The sequence below is a fragment of the Salvelinus sp. IW2-2015 genome, linkage group LG16 (genome assembly GCF_002910315.2).
Source record: "Salvelinus sp. IW2-2015 linkage group LG16, ASM291031v2, whole genome shotgun sequence".
Taxonomy (NCBI): Eukaryota; Metazoa; Chordata; class Actinopteri; order Salmoniformes; family Salmonidae; genus Salvelinus; species Salvelinus sp. IW2-2015.
Window position 1 is genome coordinate 15469843 of NC_036856.1, and position 16691 is coordinate 15486533.

General features: G+C 45.4%; 1 protein-coding gene across 1 annotated transcript; it reads right to left on the reverse strand.

Moving 5' to 3' along the window:
- Positions 1-2280: 2280 nt before the first annotated feature.
- LOC111976107 (ankyrin repeat domain-containing protein 24-like) lies at positions 2281-15424 on the reverse strand. The gene is made up of 22 exons (XM_024004854.2): positions 14827-15424; positions 14341-14471; positions 12686-12774; positions 12449-12513; positions 12288-12345; positions 12091-12161; positions 11830-11936; positions 11474-11643; positions 10591-10613; positions 10196-10282; positions 9938-10033; positions 8941-9060; positions 8691-8823; positions 8302-8480; positions 7586-7752; positions 6335-7185; positions 5716-6026; positions 4323-4556; positions 3786-3962; positions 2992-3174; positions 2829-2894; positions 2281-2715 (listed from the first exon to the last, which is right to left on the reverse strand). Exons 1-22 carry the CDS (start codon positions 14863-14865, stop codon positions 2641-2643), a joined length of 3432 nt encoding a protein of 1143 aa, XP_023860622.2. The 5' UTR covers positions 14866-15424; the 3' UTR covers positions 2281-2640.
- Positions 15425-16691: the final 1267 nt, after the last annotated feature.

Here is a 16691-nt window from a genome sequence, read left to right on the forward strand (position 1 = left end):
CACTGAGGAATGGCTTCCGTCTGGCCACTTTACCATTAAGGCCTGATTGGTAGAGTGCTGCAGAGATGGTTGTCCTTCTAGTAGGTTCTCCCATCTCCCCAGAGGAACTCTGGAGCTCTGTTAGAGTGACCATCGGGTTCTTGGTCACCTCCCTGACCAAGGCCCTTCTTGCCCTGACTTCTGCTGAGGCCATATCCGTAAATGCCATAAATGCTGCATGGCAAATGCGCCCAGATTCACAATGCACTTCTCAGTCCAGAATGCACGCTCTCCTGCCAATTTGTGCACATTCATTGTTTCATAACTTAATTGTGTGAATTGTTTGCATTTCATTGTTATTGTATATCAATTCCCCATTACATATGTCACCATTAGTACATTTACCATTAATTCCGATAATGTCTAATCTACATGTTTTACTTTGGTTACGGTCATTTTCTTTATGCATTCAATATTATTATTCCAATCCTCCTGTTCTCATTCTCGGAGTGGACACATTGTTTGCAGAGTGCACAACCTATGCTACACTTGTGAGAAACAAGTAGGCGTTCATTTAGCCGTTCTGTCAATTTAGTCGTAGTCTTTTGTTTAGAGCGCCCGTGTTGAGTAAGTAGGCCTATAGGCTATCTGGCCTGTGCGCAAACCTAGTCATATTATTGTGCCCATTGGGGATCTGATAGTATTTCTGATTGGTTTAACGTACCACCACTAATGACCTGTGGAGTTTCTCAAAGTAATGTTTTCTTCACCTCAAACAGCAAGAAAACGAAGCCTGTTTTTACATCCATTGAGAATTACAATAGTTCCTCAATGTATCTGAATTTTTTCCCCAGCTCTCTCCCTTTCGATAACCACTCAGCGTGAAAGGGAAAAATGTCATGCTCTGATCCGGTGGAAACATKATACAATAGGCTTCTTATCAGTGCTTGGCTTGACTTGGACTGAAATAGGTTCCGGTACTCATTTTGGGTGCTGGTACTGTTTATAATTAGGTGCAGGAGCTCCACAATACCTTTGAGTTGCTAATATTATTTAAGMGGAACAGGAGCTTAATAAACAGTAGAACATTTGAGGTGCTGGTATTCAGCTCCGTTGAGGTCCTGTCACGAACCGGCTCATTTCCCGTAACAAAGAGGCAACAACAAAAATATATTTACTAACTGAAGTAAAAAAATAAACAAGTAACAATGGTGTGTGTAGTCGGTAATCACTAGTGTAAGTGAGTGGTTGCAAAATAAAATACATTAATTAAACATTTAACATTGCACGCCCTTTATTTTTTCCATTTTAATTTCACACGTTTTTACATAAAAATGTTAAACTTTCTAATTTCACTAGCTCCTTGGTCATGTGACCTACTGACTTCAAACAAGGTTCCGAATGTACCTTCACATTCCACACTACTGACCTCAAAGAAGGTTCCGAATGTACACTCAGTGGGCCTTCACATTGCACACCCTTTAGTGTGTCCATTTTCATCTCACACAATTGTACATTAATTTTCTATGTTTTTCACTGATTCTAATTTCAATAGCTCCTTGGTCATGTGACCTACTGACCTCAAAGAAGGTTCATAATGTTCTCTGACTACCCTTCTATATTGCACACCCTTTAGTTTGTCCATTGACTGTACATTCTGAACCTTGTTTGAAGTCAGTAGGTCACATGACCAAGGAGCTATTGAAATGTTACATTTGGAAAATTCATGTAAAATCGTGTGAGATGAAAATAGACAAACTAAAAGGTGTGCAATATAGAAGGATAGTCCGTGGACATTCGGAACCTTGTTGGGAGTCAGTAGGTCACATGACCAAATAGCTATTGAAATTAGAATGTTTACGAAATCATGTGGGATGAAAATHGACAAACTAAAGGGTGTGTAATATAGAGGGGTAGTTAGTGGACATTCTGAACCTTGTTTGAGGTCAGTAGGTCACATGACCAAGGAGCTATTGAAATTAGAAACATTGAAAAACATTGAAAAATCATGTAAAATTGTGTGAGATGACAATGGACAAACTAAAGGGTGTGTAATGTGTGTTGGACCTAATTCACAGCACTCTCCCTTCATCTGGATTTATTAGGAATGTAGGCTAATGTTGGATGTCAGGCTTTATGGGAGCACATGTCAGCCCCCACTGATATCCCTGGCCTAGCCTAAAACAGCTAGAGGAAATCGATGAAAAGCTTCTGCATGTCAGTCCTATCACTTTTGAGCTTTTAGTATTTATTTATCTAATAAATAAACATCTAAACAAGGAGGTAGAGGCAGGATTTTGGTTTCTTTCTACGTCTTTATTGTAAGAATATCATACAAAATATATTCAATCAGTAGGCTCATCACACGATTGAGACGAGATACATTCTTGTTACTCAATACAAGTAATTATCTATACAGACATTTCTCTTTCTGATACCAGAAAACCATACCTGTCCATGTCTATCCAGTTCAACGCTAGTCATGAAGGGGCTAGCCTCTATGTCTTTCCAAAGCTACACGTACTGTACTGTATGCAGAACAGACCAGTTGCTTTCAGTAAGTGTGTACACATACTGTAGTTAGTAGATGGTGTAGTACAGTGATGGGTCCCATAGCCCGTTGTGTCTTCCATTGCACAGGGAGTACACTGCCTATGGGGGTCAGTAACCCTGGTCCTTGTGTGACATCCTCAGGATCTGCAGTAAGAGATCTTGGACCTCCTCATCCATCCGGCCCTGAGGAAGATACAACAAGTCTCATTCACATCCCCTCAACGACACAACAACACTTCATATTGCACTGACCCGATAAGGACGTCTTCTACAAAGGTGCATAGAGTTGGACTTACCTGTACAGCAGCCAGTAGATGGGATCGGTATACAGCTACAACTTGTCTGTGCTTTCGTTCCCAATCCTGTAATAAGATATACAATACAGACAGTATGCTCCAGTGCTCTTTATACCATGAACCTAGGTATTTGGTATTTGTTTTGGCTCAGTGATGCCCTCACCTGGAGCTCCTTGGAGAGTACAGCCACTCTGTTCTGCAGCGCCACCTGCTGGCCAGGGTTCACAGGGGGGACTCTCTCAGAGTGGGAGTGAAAGGAGGAGTGGGAGGAGGAGAGTCCCAGAGGAGGACTCAGGGCCCCCAGAGCTTCCTTCAGACGGAAAACCTCCTTAGACAGCTCCATTATCTACACACAACAAGAGAGATCACAGATCCCTTCATTTCCCATGGTCTTTTTCTCAGTTCCAAATCACACTCATGCCCTRACCCTTTAGCACTATGTGTTGATCTAAAAGGAATGGACAGCAACATGGCCAAATTCCACCCAGATTACCAGAGGGCAAGGGGTAGGTTGCCTGATGACTTATACTGAATTTAATTCCACTGCTCTATTTATTTATCGCTACGTACTTTCAGTCTGAGACCACCATCGTAAAAGTTGTTTCTGCTGATGTAAAAGAGTGGGGCATTGTACAAAACAAGTCATCAGCGATTGGATCGTCTCTAACCAATCAGAGTATCAAAGCCAATGATTTTACCCACATGTGTTCAGGCTCTAGCCCAACCCATCGGTTTCTTTGACCAATCAAAATGGTTTGAATGTGTTCGCATTCGAGAAGTCATGAGGGAGGAGATCAAATCCAGACTCATCATGGAGAAGAAACATTAGCTGGTGTGGCGTTTGGCCTAAGCGATGTGGATGGGTAGCCAGGCAAAGAGGTAAGGGCTAGGGGTCGATTTCCAAATAAAGTACAGTGTCGCTCAATTTAACTTCTACCATCTGTGTCTCTGTCTCACCTTGCGGTCCTTCTCCTTGACCAGGCCCTGGGAGTCCTGGATGTCTTTGTGGAGCTCCTGGACGTGGCTGGACTGGGCCTGCAGGTCAGCCAGCTGCTGCTGCGCCGTGGCCAGCTGAGCCTCGGCCACCTGACGTTCACTCTTATTAAACAGAGCCTCCCGCTGCACCTGGAACACCTGTTGGGAGGGAGACAGGGAGAAAGAAAGATGTTTTATTGTCACACGGATAGATGCAGTGAAATGTGTTGTTTTACAGGGTCAGCCATAGTAGTACAGCGCCCCTAGAAAGGGGGGAGATAGACGACGTAAGGGAAGAGGCTGTAAGGAGATATAGAACACACACATAAATAACGCAAAAGGAGAAAGGAAACCCTGGTGCACATCAGTTTGTCCGCTATTGTGGCAACAGTCCAACCTGTAGTCTGTAGCATGTGACTTTTAGTCAACTCTTGAGTTAACGTTTCAGTCTCTAACTTTCTTCAAATTCTCAGTATTTTGGTAAACAAGAACAAAAACAACACACACACACACACACACCTCGGTGCAGGTCTTCTCATGTTTGCGTGTGAGGTCGTTGAATCGGGCGGTGAGTGTGTTGATATCGGCCTGCAGTGAGAGGCGCTGTGACTCATGGTCCTCCTTGGACACCAGGCCCTGTTCCACAGCCTTCTGTGACCTCATGTCTCTCAGCTCTGTCTCCTTCACACTCAGAGCATCCTTGGCCTCTGCCGCACTGCTCTCACTGGCCTGCAGAGCGCGCTGCAGCTCCAACTGATACATCAGGAACAGTAGACAGCATGAAGTCAGGAAGTACTACTTTCATAGTACTGTCAAAGATTTTTACAACTAACCCAGGATAGACCAGAGCATGTCGTTTTCAATAGGAGAAAATTAATCACAGTGGGCAAACCAAGCAAGGAGTTGGGCCGAGCAAAGCACGAGCTAGTGAGATCCRATTGGTGCGTTTTAGAATTTATTGGAAAATTTCCATTTGGCGAATGCCCACACTGTGACGTGCGTGTGTGCAATAACTCAATCTGCCCTTTGCACTCTTAAACAACGCAATTTTTTGAAACTTTGGCAAATGGTAAAGTCCACAAAACGCAGTCCACTCAGTTTTTTTTCAGATTTTAATTTTGGAAACAGAAAACTGTATGGAGATKAAATGTTTCATCGATGAGAAAATTAGCAGAATGTTGGCCAAAATCCAGCTTCTCTATCTTCTCCCACTGCCGGCCACTGGGCTTCCTCTCATCACTGGATGCTTCACATTTATACATCCGGTGAAATATCGGTCTCATTGATCTATCTGTGGTACTGTAGTGTAGGCTACCCCCCTCCAGGATTTCACTGGGATTTTTTGTGATATTTGCGGGGGGAAATGCTTGATTTTGCTGGGGTAATTCTGACATTTTGCATGGCAATATGCAATGATTTTGTCCAATTTGTCACGAAAATGTGTGGACGAGGGAAAGAGTTTATTGACATGTGGCTTGATTGAACTATATTATGCAGTAAATGTGCAGTGATCGATTGAAATTGCGTGCCCTTTTTTGTACTGCGGTGATAGGTTCGCTTTTTTGCGATAAAATTGCAATGATTTACTGTTTTATGAGGAAATAGTACAGTGATTAGTCTAATTTTCAAGCCCTCAGATAATATGCAGGGAATTGTTGATTTTGCAAAAGAAATTGTGATTGCAGAATCGCGGAATCCTGGAGGGACTGGCTGTATATGATTGACAGAAGTGGTGCCATACGTGGCCAAATGTGGGTCATACACAAATCTGGCGGTTAGTCATTTGTGCTAAAACATATGTTGTATTTATGATAGCCTAATATCCATTTACTTAAAACCTCAATATATACTGTATATATATGATCTGAGGCTAACTCCCTCGTCGCTTGCATGCATTTCTCTTCAAGCTAACCTTAACTTTGTTGTGCTCTTCCCTGGGTATACGGCTCTGTTGTGTGTCCTGTAGCTGGGCCTCTAGCCTAGCCGTCTCAGTCTGGGCATGGCATCGCAGGGCCCTTTCTGCCTGCAGCTCCTGGGCTGTTTGGGCCAGCTGCTCCGACAGGGCCGACAGCGCCTCTGTGTGTTGGGACAGGGATACTGCGTCTCTCATGTGGAGGGTGTCCTGAGCCCGGCCCTCGCGTTCCGCACACAAACAGTCCAGTGCCTGAGCTGCTTCCTGCCTAGCTACCTCCAGTTCCTCTCTCACCCGTCTCAGGGAGGGCTCTGATTAGAGAGAAGAAATATCACAGACTTAGAGAGTGCTCTGATTGGTTAGAAGTGTCATCACGCAAAGCCTCAGAAAGTGTTCTGATTGGACAGAACTGCCGTCAAACTCAGAGACATGAGTCATTACATGACAGCAAATGAATGGTTATAAACAAGTTATTTAAAGCTTACCACTGTGATTGACTACAGTGAAATAATTTGTCCTTGTGCCACAAAGAGAGCAAATATGATAGATAAGGTAGAGAACACTATAATAACGGAGTATAACAGTAACAGGACACCAGTTAGACACCAGGGAAACACACCTGATGTGATGGAGGGCTCTGACCCTTCAGACCTATCTTCCTCCTCTTCCTCCTCCTCCTCGTCTCCTTGGTGGTGTGTGGGGCTGGGAGGCCGTAGTCTCTCCAGCTCCAGTAAGGCCTCGTTCAGTCTCAGGCTGGCCTCAGCCCTCTCCCTGGCCAGCTGCTCACACTGCAGACCCAGGGTCACCTGCACCTCGTCCAGCTCCGAACGGGGAACACACTGCCTCAGCTCCTCCTCCAGCTCCCCCACACGCCCCTGCAGCCTCCGCACCACCTCCCCTTCTTGCTTTACCACACCCTCTCTCCTTTCCCCCGCTCTCCCTGACTCCTTGCTCTCTGCCAGGTCGGCTTCAAGCTCGCTCACCCTCTCCCTGAGGCTCCTCACTGTCTCACTCTCCCCTCCTCCGTCCTCCTTTTCGCCCTCTTTTTCTGTTCCTTTATCTTCCAGGGCTGCCTGTAGTTCCTTAACTTTCTTTCTCAGTTGTTTGACTGTGTCATTGTCCCCTGCGCTCTCGCCCTCACCCTCACTCTGTCCCTCCCCCTGTCTCTCTCGCTCGTTCAGCGCCGCCTCCAGGTCCCTCACCCTCTCTCTCAGCTGCTGCGTCTCCTGGCTCGCCCCCTCCGTCTCACCCACCGTGCCCCCATGGCCCCCCGCCTGTTCCACGGAGTAGATCCCAAGGTGCACCTGTTCTCTCAGCTCCTCCAGTTCAGACTGGGAGTTTGCCAGCTGCTCCTCCAGCCCACACAGCCTCTCCTTCAGCTCCTTACTGCTCTCCCCCTCCATCTCCTCTGTCCGCTCCTTCCCCTCTGCCCCTGACACCCCCTCTCCTCCCCCTTCCACCTCCTCACACCTGCAGAAAAGACAACAAACATCAGAACCGAAGTGAAGTGAGGTTTAACTATGGTTGTAGAGGCATATTATGTTAGCTAGAATCTTATAATTACAATACTGTGGCTAGCAGGGTTCAAATTACACACGGACTCTTAAATAGTGGGCTTAAAGATGCTAAAAATAGTGGGCTGGGCCAGTGTTAATATGTTGAACCCTTATGGGGGTGCCCATGTTGATTTAATACTTTAGTCCTTACCGGGGTGCCCTCATGGTAGTGCTCAGCACCCCAGGGCACCTCTACAAATGGAACTCGAACCCTAGTGGGTGGTGTGAATGTGACATTTTAGTCATTTAGTAGATGCTCTTATCCAGAAGGTATAAGGTGGCTGGTGTAAGATGGTGTGGGTGGTAATCCTTACCCCTGTTCCCCTGCCATGCTGGAGGCCTCAGCTGAAGCCCGGGCCTGGGAGTAGTGCACCTGCAGAGCTTCAAACTCCCTTCTCAGGGAGTCATACAGAGCCGTGGGGACAAAGTCTGGGCCAGATGTCTGCATGTCAGTGTCATCTTTCTCAAACATCTCCAGCATCTGCAAACCACACAAGATCACAGTACAGAAATAATCAGTGAGTGTTTGTTTATTCTCTAGCAGCTGTGATATGTATATCATTGGTTAAGCATCCTATTTTCCTATTGTCAAAACATTATCAACTCAAGTCGCCAGTCACAGAACTCCTCTACTCCTCCTTGGTGACAGGTTCAGACTTTATACCAGCCCTTGTACTAGCCCTCATGCAGTACACAGCCTCAGACACACCCTCCAATGGTAGCCTGGGTGTAACCATTTGTCCCGATTCTGTCTACTTGTACAGACCATGACCCAGTTAGTGAAGAATGCCTGCAACCAGTCTCTGTGCCTCTCTGTGATGCTATTATTCTATTTCTAGCTGGATGCTACATCATAGGCCTATAAAGTGGTTATGACTAATGGTCCAATCTGACGCTGCTCAGCCAGCCTTGAACCAGCAGCATCATCAGTACTACTCTGGACTCTGAAGGGCCTTTTAATAACTCCCTCTCTATCAATCCATTAGCCGATGCTGTGTGTGTGTTTGTGTTTAGTGTTTGTGTTTGTTACCTGCACTTTCAGGACCAGCTCCTGATTCTGTAAGGCCAGCTCCTTCAGCTGTCTGCATAGCTCAGCCACAGTGTCTGGGTCTGCAGCACCAGGAGAGGTGGGGTTGAGGGAGTCTGCCTCCCCCTCGTCCAGAGCAGAGGGAGACTCTCTCGACCGCCTGGAGAGCAGCTTCTCAGCACCTTCAAGATAGATGGAGGTAAATCAATGCCATATTTTGACTAACAAAACATCAGCCATTGCCATGTCAGTAGCTAGAATTTGAGTGATGATTCATCATCTAGGTATGACTCTCATTAGGCTGCTATAGCCTTAGTCCATCTATCCAACATTTGGTCAGTTTAACAAATTTAACAAACTGCCAGCAGTATTCCCTCTCTACCCGCACACACCTTGGAAGTCCAGCATGTCGTCATCTGAGTCACTGGCACCGATCACCTGACCTGCCTTCAGCTCCTCCAGCTCAGTCTGTAGCCTGTCCCGCTCTGCCTCCGCCTGCTGCAGACGCTCTCTCAGCTGAGTCAGCTAGCACAGGGAGAGAGTGAGTTCACAGTGGATATCTTTTCAGATATATGAGAGGTTTCTAGGGAATAGGCGTTTGAGCTTGAGCACAGGCTCGGAAGTGAACATTGCATGCAGTACCTCCTCCAGGGCAGTGTGGGCGCTGTTCTGCTGCTGCTCCAGACCTTTGATCTTCTGGAGCAGACGTCCCCTTTCCAGACGCAGTCTGCGGATCTCCTCAAACACCTCCTCATCCTCCATCTCACAGACACACACATAGCAATACCTATCAGTAATATCACAGTCGCACAGCAGCACCGTACTCATTAGCAGTCTCAAATTGAATACAGTAGATAGTCATTCACTATGTATTGTTTGTTACTGTCTGCTACAGTCATAAATACTGATCCTAAAATTGATATCTAAAGAGGAGTACCTTGAATTGAGATGTGTTAAGGTTGTATACCACAAGGATAAGCATATTTTATCTCCTGTATGCTTAGGTGCTATTAGCGTTGCAAATGGAGGGTATATTACTGGTAACATTTACCAGTAAACTAACAGAATCTAGTGGCCTTTTTGGTTAATTCAGATTATCACAGGTGTCTGTAATTATCTCTGGTCTTCTGTGTGGCCTTATCACTTGTAAAATATATACAATAATACAATAATTTTTAAATGTAAAAAAATATGACAAAACTGTAAAACATMAACCTAAATATAACCAATCAACTTGTTGAATAACATTGATGTTTAAAATGAGGGTTACAGCATTAAATATCCTTTATATTTTTTACACACTTTTATATATTTTACTAGCTTTGTCAATAGGTCTTTGTTGTTCATTTCTTTTGCCGCCAAACTGGTGGCAGTTGCGAAAAAAAGTAAATAGTTGGAAGAGTTGCAGAGTTAATTGAAAATAATGCCATTGCTGATTAGATACTTTTTTCATAAATTAGGCTATTATCTCTTGAACCATCTACTAGAAACTCATGGACAATATAGACAAAGATATCAAATAGATGACCTATTAATTACCAAAATTGCAGAACATTTTGGTAACTTTGGTAAATGACCGGTAGTTTTTCAACCCTAGGTGCTATGRATACAGTATGCAGTGGCAGGGGACGTAACTCACAAGGTTAGCCTGAGCAGAGCGCTGCGTCTCTGGGGACTGAGGAAGGGGAGCGGGTCTCTGGGTCTGAGGCTCAGGAGAGGCAGGGGGAGGAGGGCTCTGGGTAGCAGGAGATGGCGGGGAGCCCGGGAACATGGTTATCAAAGTTATTATGAGCATGATTATCACAGCATAAGTAAGAGTTAGTAAGAATCATACAAAAAGCATTTTGATATGTCAAAGTAACAACTATGTCATCCATCTCTGGAGCTGCAGTCATACCTGGGGAGGGGAGCGCGGAGGGGGGGGGGCTTTCCTCTTGCGGGGGGTCGTACCCCCTGGTAGAGGAGGGGGAGGAGGAGGCTGTCGCTGGAGGCACAAACAAACAGAAGGAACAGGGGAAAGCAGGAGGAGAGGAGCCGCAAGGTCCAAAACAAAGCAAGCAGTACTGTAGCCTAAAATGTCTTGTAATGAGATTTTTACGTGTTTTCCTTGTGAGATGTTACTTCAGCTGTTGTTGTTCAAAAGTTGTTGTTGTAGATTGAACATGTGATAAGAAGTTGGTGTTCGTTCCTATGTCATAAAGTCTATTATGTACAATTCAGTAATACTGGCTATGTTTTCACATGTACGTGTAGTGAGTGAAAATGAAAAATAAATGATGAGTGGTAAGTTACCTCTTCTCCATTGCCCTCAGTGGCTACGTATGCATGGGAGAGACAAACAGCAAGGCCTTTTAACCTCTGGTCCATTGAGATTCAACACACTCGCACAAACACACACACACACACACAATGATTTACACTGCAGTTAAAGCTAAAAAGCATACCCACTACCCACAAAAGCATACCCCAAAAAGCTAAATAAAAAATCCTCCTATATCCTGTCGCAGACAGTATACCACCACACAACAGCCCTACTGTAAGCTGTAAGCTACAAGACTCCTCATATATCAGATACACCAGAGACATTTTAGGGACTGCTCTATTTTCATTCACCTCCATTTCAAACGAAGCACACATCTGTTTTTCGTAAATCAGCAAGCCTTTGTTTAAAGATAAAAGTGCAGCAAGCCTTCCCTCCGTTTCAGCCTGTTACAATTACTCCCAGCTGTCTCCTTCATCGACTTCCTCACATTACAGCCATTTCCTGGGGGACCAGATTGAGGCCATAACCCAGACCATAGAATTACAGCTGATAGAAAGGATAAAGCACCATGGATTTTGGTACAGTACACCCAATAGCAGACATCGTTTTGTGGCAGTTACCATGTCAATTGATTAAACATTTGAAATGGTACACCAAATATGGCCTCCGTACACCCAGCAGGGAATGTTGATTTGAATTAGTCTATTCTATCGATTATAATTCTATGCACCAGACTGCCACTGCCAGAGCCCAGAGTAGGGCTGCAGTGCATAGTCGGGGTCGATTCCATTTCAATTCAGAGGGTGGATGGAAATTCCAATTCAACCATTGTAAAAATCCTAATTGAAATGGAATTGAGCCCAATCCTGCTGCAGTCGGCAGGTGAGACAACCAAAGGTTACCGTTGGTTACCTGGAGCTCTGTTTTGCAGCAGCTGTGCGATGCGCTGGTTGCCGGCGGTTGCGCCGTAGTGGGCTGCGTGGTGTCCGAGGGCGTCGGACAGATGTGGGTTAGCCCCTCCCCTTAGCAACGCCTCCACAGTCTCTGCACTGTCACTCTCACAGGCCAGCATCAGGGCTGACCTACAACACAAAAAAACACAAGATTAAGAACATAAGATCAGGACACATAACATACATTTAGCCCCTTATGAAACACTGCAGGTATATCTGACTARATAGCCAGCCATCACCTTTGTCTTATGTTCAGTTTGTTTTGCATAAGTCAATCTAATACAAAGCCTTGTTTGTTGAGTCTTGTTGAAATACCTGCCCTGGCTGTCCTGTATGTTGGGATTGGCTCCTCGGTCCAACAGGAAAGCACACAGCTCCACTCTGCTCATCTGGGCTCCTAGGATCAGCGCGGTCACCCCATCCTGAGATAGCGAGTCCACAATGACTTAACATGGTTGATTGAATCATGTGTGTTAGTAATGGTCTGTAACAAAACCCTGCACACCCTTTAGCTKTCCTGGATCTAACTTGGTGGCTGCTGCCGTACAGAGACAGTCTAAGGCCTATGCCACTTACCCCATCCTGGGTATCCAGACTGGKTTTGAAGTCCCACAGAGTCTCAGTGCAGGACAAGCAGCCGCTCACAGCTGCAGGAAGATGGACAGACACCATAGTGAAACAAATGGAAGGTACAAAATGGTTGAGTTGTTTACAGTGTTACACATACAGTGCTGTAATCAATTGTATTATACAGTAGCTAGTGCATTGCAGACCTGCGTGATGCAAAGCTGTCCGGCCAAAGCTGTCTGTGGAGTCTACAGGCAATCTCTCCTGTGGGAGTATGAGACGCATTTCACCAAAAATGCATGATAACTGCATACCTTATTTTCCACGTATCGTAGTAATATTAACTGTGTCTGACTGTCTATTGCACCTGTAATAGTCTCTTCAGGCACTCAGGCTGGCAGTTKTTGGCTGCTAGGTGAAGGGCACTGAAGCCTTGGGGTTGATGAGGCCATTTCAATCACCAAGAGAGAGAAGGAAAGAATGAGAGTAGCAAGAGAGCATGTTGTAATTGTTTTGACCAGGTATAGTCACAAAGCGTTACCTTGGCAGTCCGTGACACTAAATGTGTTAACAACATGTTCAGGTAATGAGACTGTCGTTTCACCTGTACCATCTGTCACGTTAATGTCTGGCCCGTGAGCCAGGATGACCTCCAAGCAGTCCAGACGACCCCGAGACGCACAGAGATGGAACCTACCAGGAAGAGATCATGTCCTTATGGTGATGAAGATAATCAACAAGAAGATAATCAACACTAGTAAACTCAGCAAAAAAAGAAATGTCCTCTCACTGTCAACTGCGTATATTTTCAGCAAACTTAACATGTGTAAATATTTGTATGAACATAACAAGATTCAACAACTGAGACAAACTGAACAAGTTCCACAGACATGTGACTAACAGAAATTGAATAATGTGTCCCTGAACAAAGAGGGGGTCAAAATCAAAAGTAACAATCAGTATCTGGTGTGGCCACCAGCTGCATTAAGTACTGCAGTGCATCTACTCCTCATGGACTGCACCAGATTTGCCAGTTCTTGCTGTGAGATGTTACCCCATTCTTCCACCAAGGCACCTGCAAGTTCCCGGACATTTCTGGGGGGGAATGGCCCTAGCCCTCACCCTCTGATCCAACAGGTCCCAGACGTGCTCAATGGGATTGAGATCCGGGCTCTTCGCTGGCCATGGCGAAACACTGACATTCCTGTCTTGCAGGAAATCACGCACAGAACGAGCAGTATGGCTGGTGGCATTGTCATGCTGGAGGGTCATGTCAGGATGAGCCTGCAGGAAGGGTACCACATGAGGGAGGAGGATGTCTTCCCTATAACGCACAGCGTTGAGATTGCCTGCAATGACAACAAGCTCAGTCCGATGATGTTGTGACACACCGCCCCAGACCACGACGGACCCTCCACCTCCAAATCGATCCCGCTCCAGAGTACAGGCCTCGGTGTAACGCTCATTCCTTCGTCGATAAACGCAAATCCGACCATCACCCTTCCTGGTGTAACTCGGGCAGTTGTTGTTGCCATCCTGTACCTATCCCGCAGGTGTGATGTTCGGATGTACCGATCCTGTGCAGGTGTTGTTACACGTGGTCTGCCACTGCGAGGATGATCCGCTGTCTGTCCTGTCTCCCTGTAGCGCTGTCTTAGGAGTCTCACAGTACGGACATTGCAATWTATTGCACTGGCCACATCTGCAGTCCTCATGCCTCCTTGCAGCATGCCTCAGGCACATTCACGCAGATGAGCAGGGACCCTGGGCATCTTTCTTTCTGTGTTTTTCAGAGTCAGTAGAAAGGCCTCTTTAGTGTCCTAAGTTTTCATAACTGTGACCTTAATTGCCTACGTCTGTAAGCTGTTAGTGTCTTAACGACCGTTCCACAGGTGCATATTCATTCATTGTTTATGGTTCATTGAACAAGCATGGGAAACAGTGTTTAAACCCTTTACAATGAAGATCTGTGAAGTTATTTGGATTTTTATGAATTATCTTTGAAAGGCAGGGTCCTGAAAAAGGGKCGTTTCTTTTTTTGCTAAGTTTAGTACTGCAACAAAGAAAGTAGAAAGGAGAATTTCAACTATTTACCCGCAGTGACACAGCTTGAACAGTAAGGGCCATTTCGTGGTGCATTTAAACCTAACCTTAGACTAATAAGCAAGTTCAATAACGATTCTCCATTGAAAGTGCTCCTTAGTCTAAGACTAGGCTTAGTCTGTGTCCGGGAAACTGGCCCTAAGTGCTGGTACTTACGCTGACTTTCCCTCCACGTCCAGTTTGGTGGGACAAAGTCCCTTCTTCACAATCAGGGCAGCTACTTTCTCAGGCTCGTTCTGCTCTACAGCCTGCAGTAGTCTCTCATCGCTCTTACTCCAGTCCTGACTCTGAGGAGACAGGGACAGATGGGTCACGACTCAGTCGCAACCTGGGGCTCATGATCAGAGCTAACCAAATTACAGTACAGAATAGACACGGACCCCTATCTAATTACATACTATACAAATACCTGAGTGATGACTGACCATAGGTCTAGATGAGACTGCCAGATCTAACACTGTGTGCCTCGTCAAAGTGAAATGACAATGGACATACGGCACAAGCTGATTGCTTCTATGGGACATTACACACAGTACACAACATTTATTTTGAACAGTTTTTGCCAGAAAAGGTAACCCTTTGAGAGAAAGTACAATGAAAAGACAGCTGAGGTCAAACAGATGTAAAAGAGAGTGTACCTACCACCAGTAAGCTGAAACAGGGACAGAAATAACGCTTCATCAGGCTCAGAGCTGACGATCGATAGAGCTAGGAAGGATCCATAGACCATAGAGCGGTGCACAGCCTGATCAGAATTCTGACACACACAAACATACACACTACTCAAATGCCACTAGGCCTTAAATACAGCATCAGAGTTTAGCACTAACTTAGCACTGACTTAATGACAAAGCATAAATGCACAGCATAAACCTCACTGAAAACAATCGACAACCCCATGCATGTATCAAAACAGAACCATGATGATGCACATACTAAAGATAAACATTAGGCTATACTTCCTTGCACAAACACACACACTGCTTCAGCCCTCTGAGTCTCACGATAACATCGCTCTCCATACGCAGTGCTCTGCTCTCTCAGCCAAAACACCTTCCCCTCTTCCTGTGCTGCTGCTCTCAGGGACCTACGTACTCAGTCTGCAGTCTCAACCTGGCACACACTCTCTCTCTATCTCTCTCACACACACACATATATACATACACACACCACCTCCCTCTTTTGGTGCCCTTCTTATTTTTCACCCCAGCCTAGTCTAGTACTGTCTTCTCTACCTCCTCTCGCTCCTCTCACAGTCTGTCCATTTATTTCAGTCAGCTCTCTCCCTCCCTGTGCTGTCCTACTTGGACTAGGCAGCCCAGCCACACTCTTTCTCTGGGCCAGGAGAAGATGAATGCTCAGCAGAAAGAGGAGAAAATAGCTGGCTGGTACAGGGCTGGTAATGCCAAGGTAGGGCAGAGGGGACACGCTGATAAAAAAAAGAACGATTTATTGTCACATACACCGGATAGACGCAGTGAAATTTGTTATAATACGTTGTCCCTGGAGCAAATTAAGGTTAAGTGCCTTGCTCAAGGGCACATCGACAGATTTTTCACCTTGTCGGCTTGGGTATTCAAACCAGCAACCTTTCGGTTACTGGCCCAACGCTCTAATCGTTGGCTACCCTCAACCCTATATATATATTTTATAGAATAATAACATCCTGACTCGACTCTCGTCTGACCTGGACGCAGCCACTTACAGCWTTAGAAGTAACTGTCACAATAAGTGAAATAATATAATCTATTATTTTCTTAAACTGAGATGGTCATAAAGTAACTATATCCTTTTCTGTTTGCATTATGCATTGTTCTATCAATTGATTAACTCTGTAGAACGGAGGGAAGTGTATACCAACATTAATAACCAGTTAAGTAGGCTGTTTCTATTCTCTATAGTGTGCTTATGTGTGGTCTGTGTGTGACCAAGATCGTGAGACAAATTAAGATGGATGATAAGCTACCTGAGTTGTGCTCCATCTAGTCCATATAGTGTGATTCCCCCTCGCTCCCCCTCCATATCTCTCCCACCCTTTCGCTCGCTCTCTCGCTCTCTCTCCTTCTATCTCTCTAAATGAAAATCTGAGCATCCCTCCCAGTGAGAGGGTAAGTCATCGACTGATTAATAACTTACTCTGTTCTCTCTCAGCTTCACCCCAGCAGAGCAGCCATATCACTCAGGCTCTGGGGATCTCTCACTAAAACAGGCCAAGGCACACAGGAGTTGAATTTCTACTCAGAGCTTACTGTATAGCATAGCCACACAACGCTATAGCTACCAGCTACTTGCTACCAAACACAAGGCTCCAGTTGCTTGGACATTTAAGACATTAGGCTATACAAAATTAGTACAGACTGGTTCTTGTCTTGGGATTGATTACTTTATTTTCACCCTGACATTACAACCACCTGCATAATGGGATGGGGACGATAGCAGGAAATGAAGGATTATTTGAATGTGTGTGATCTCCCGGGTGGCGCAGTGGTCTAGGGCACTGCATCGCA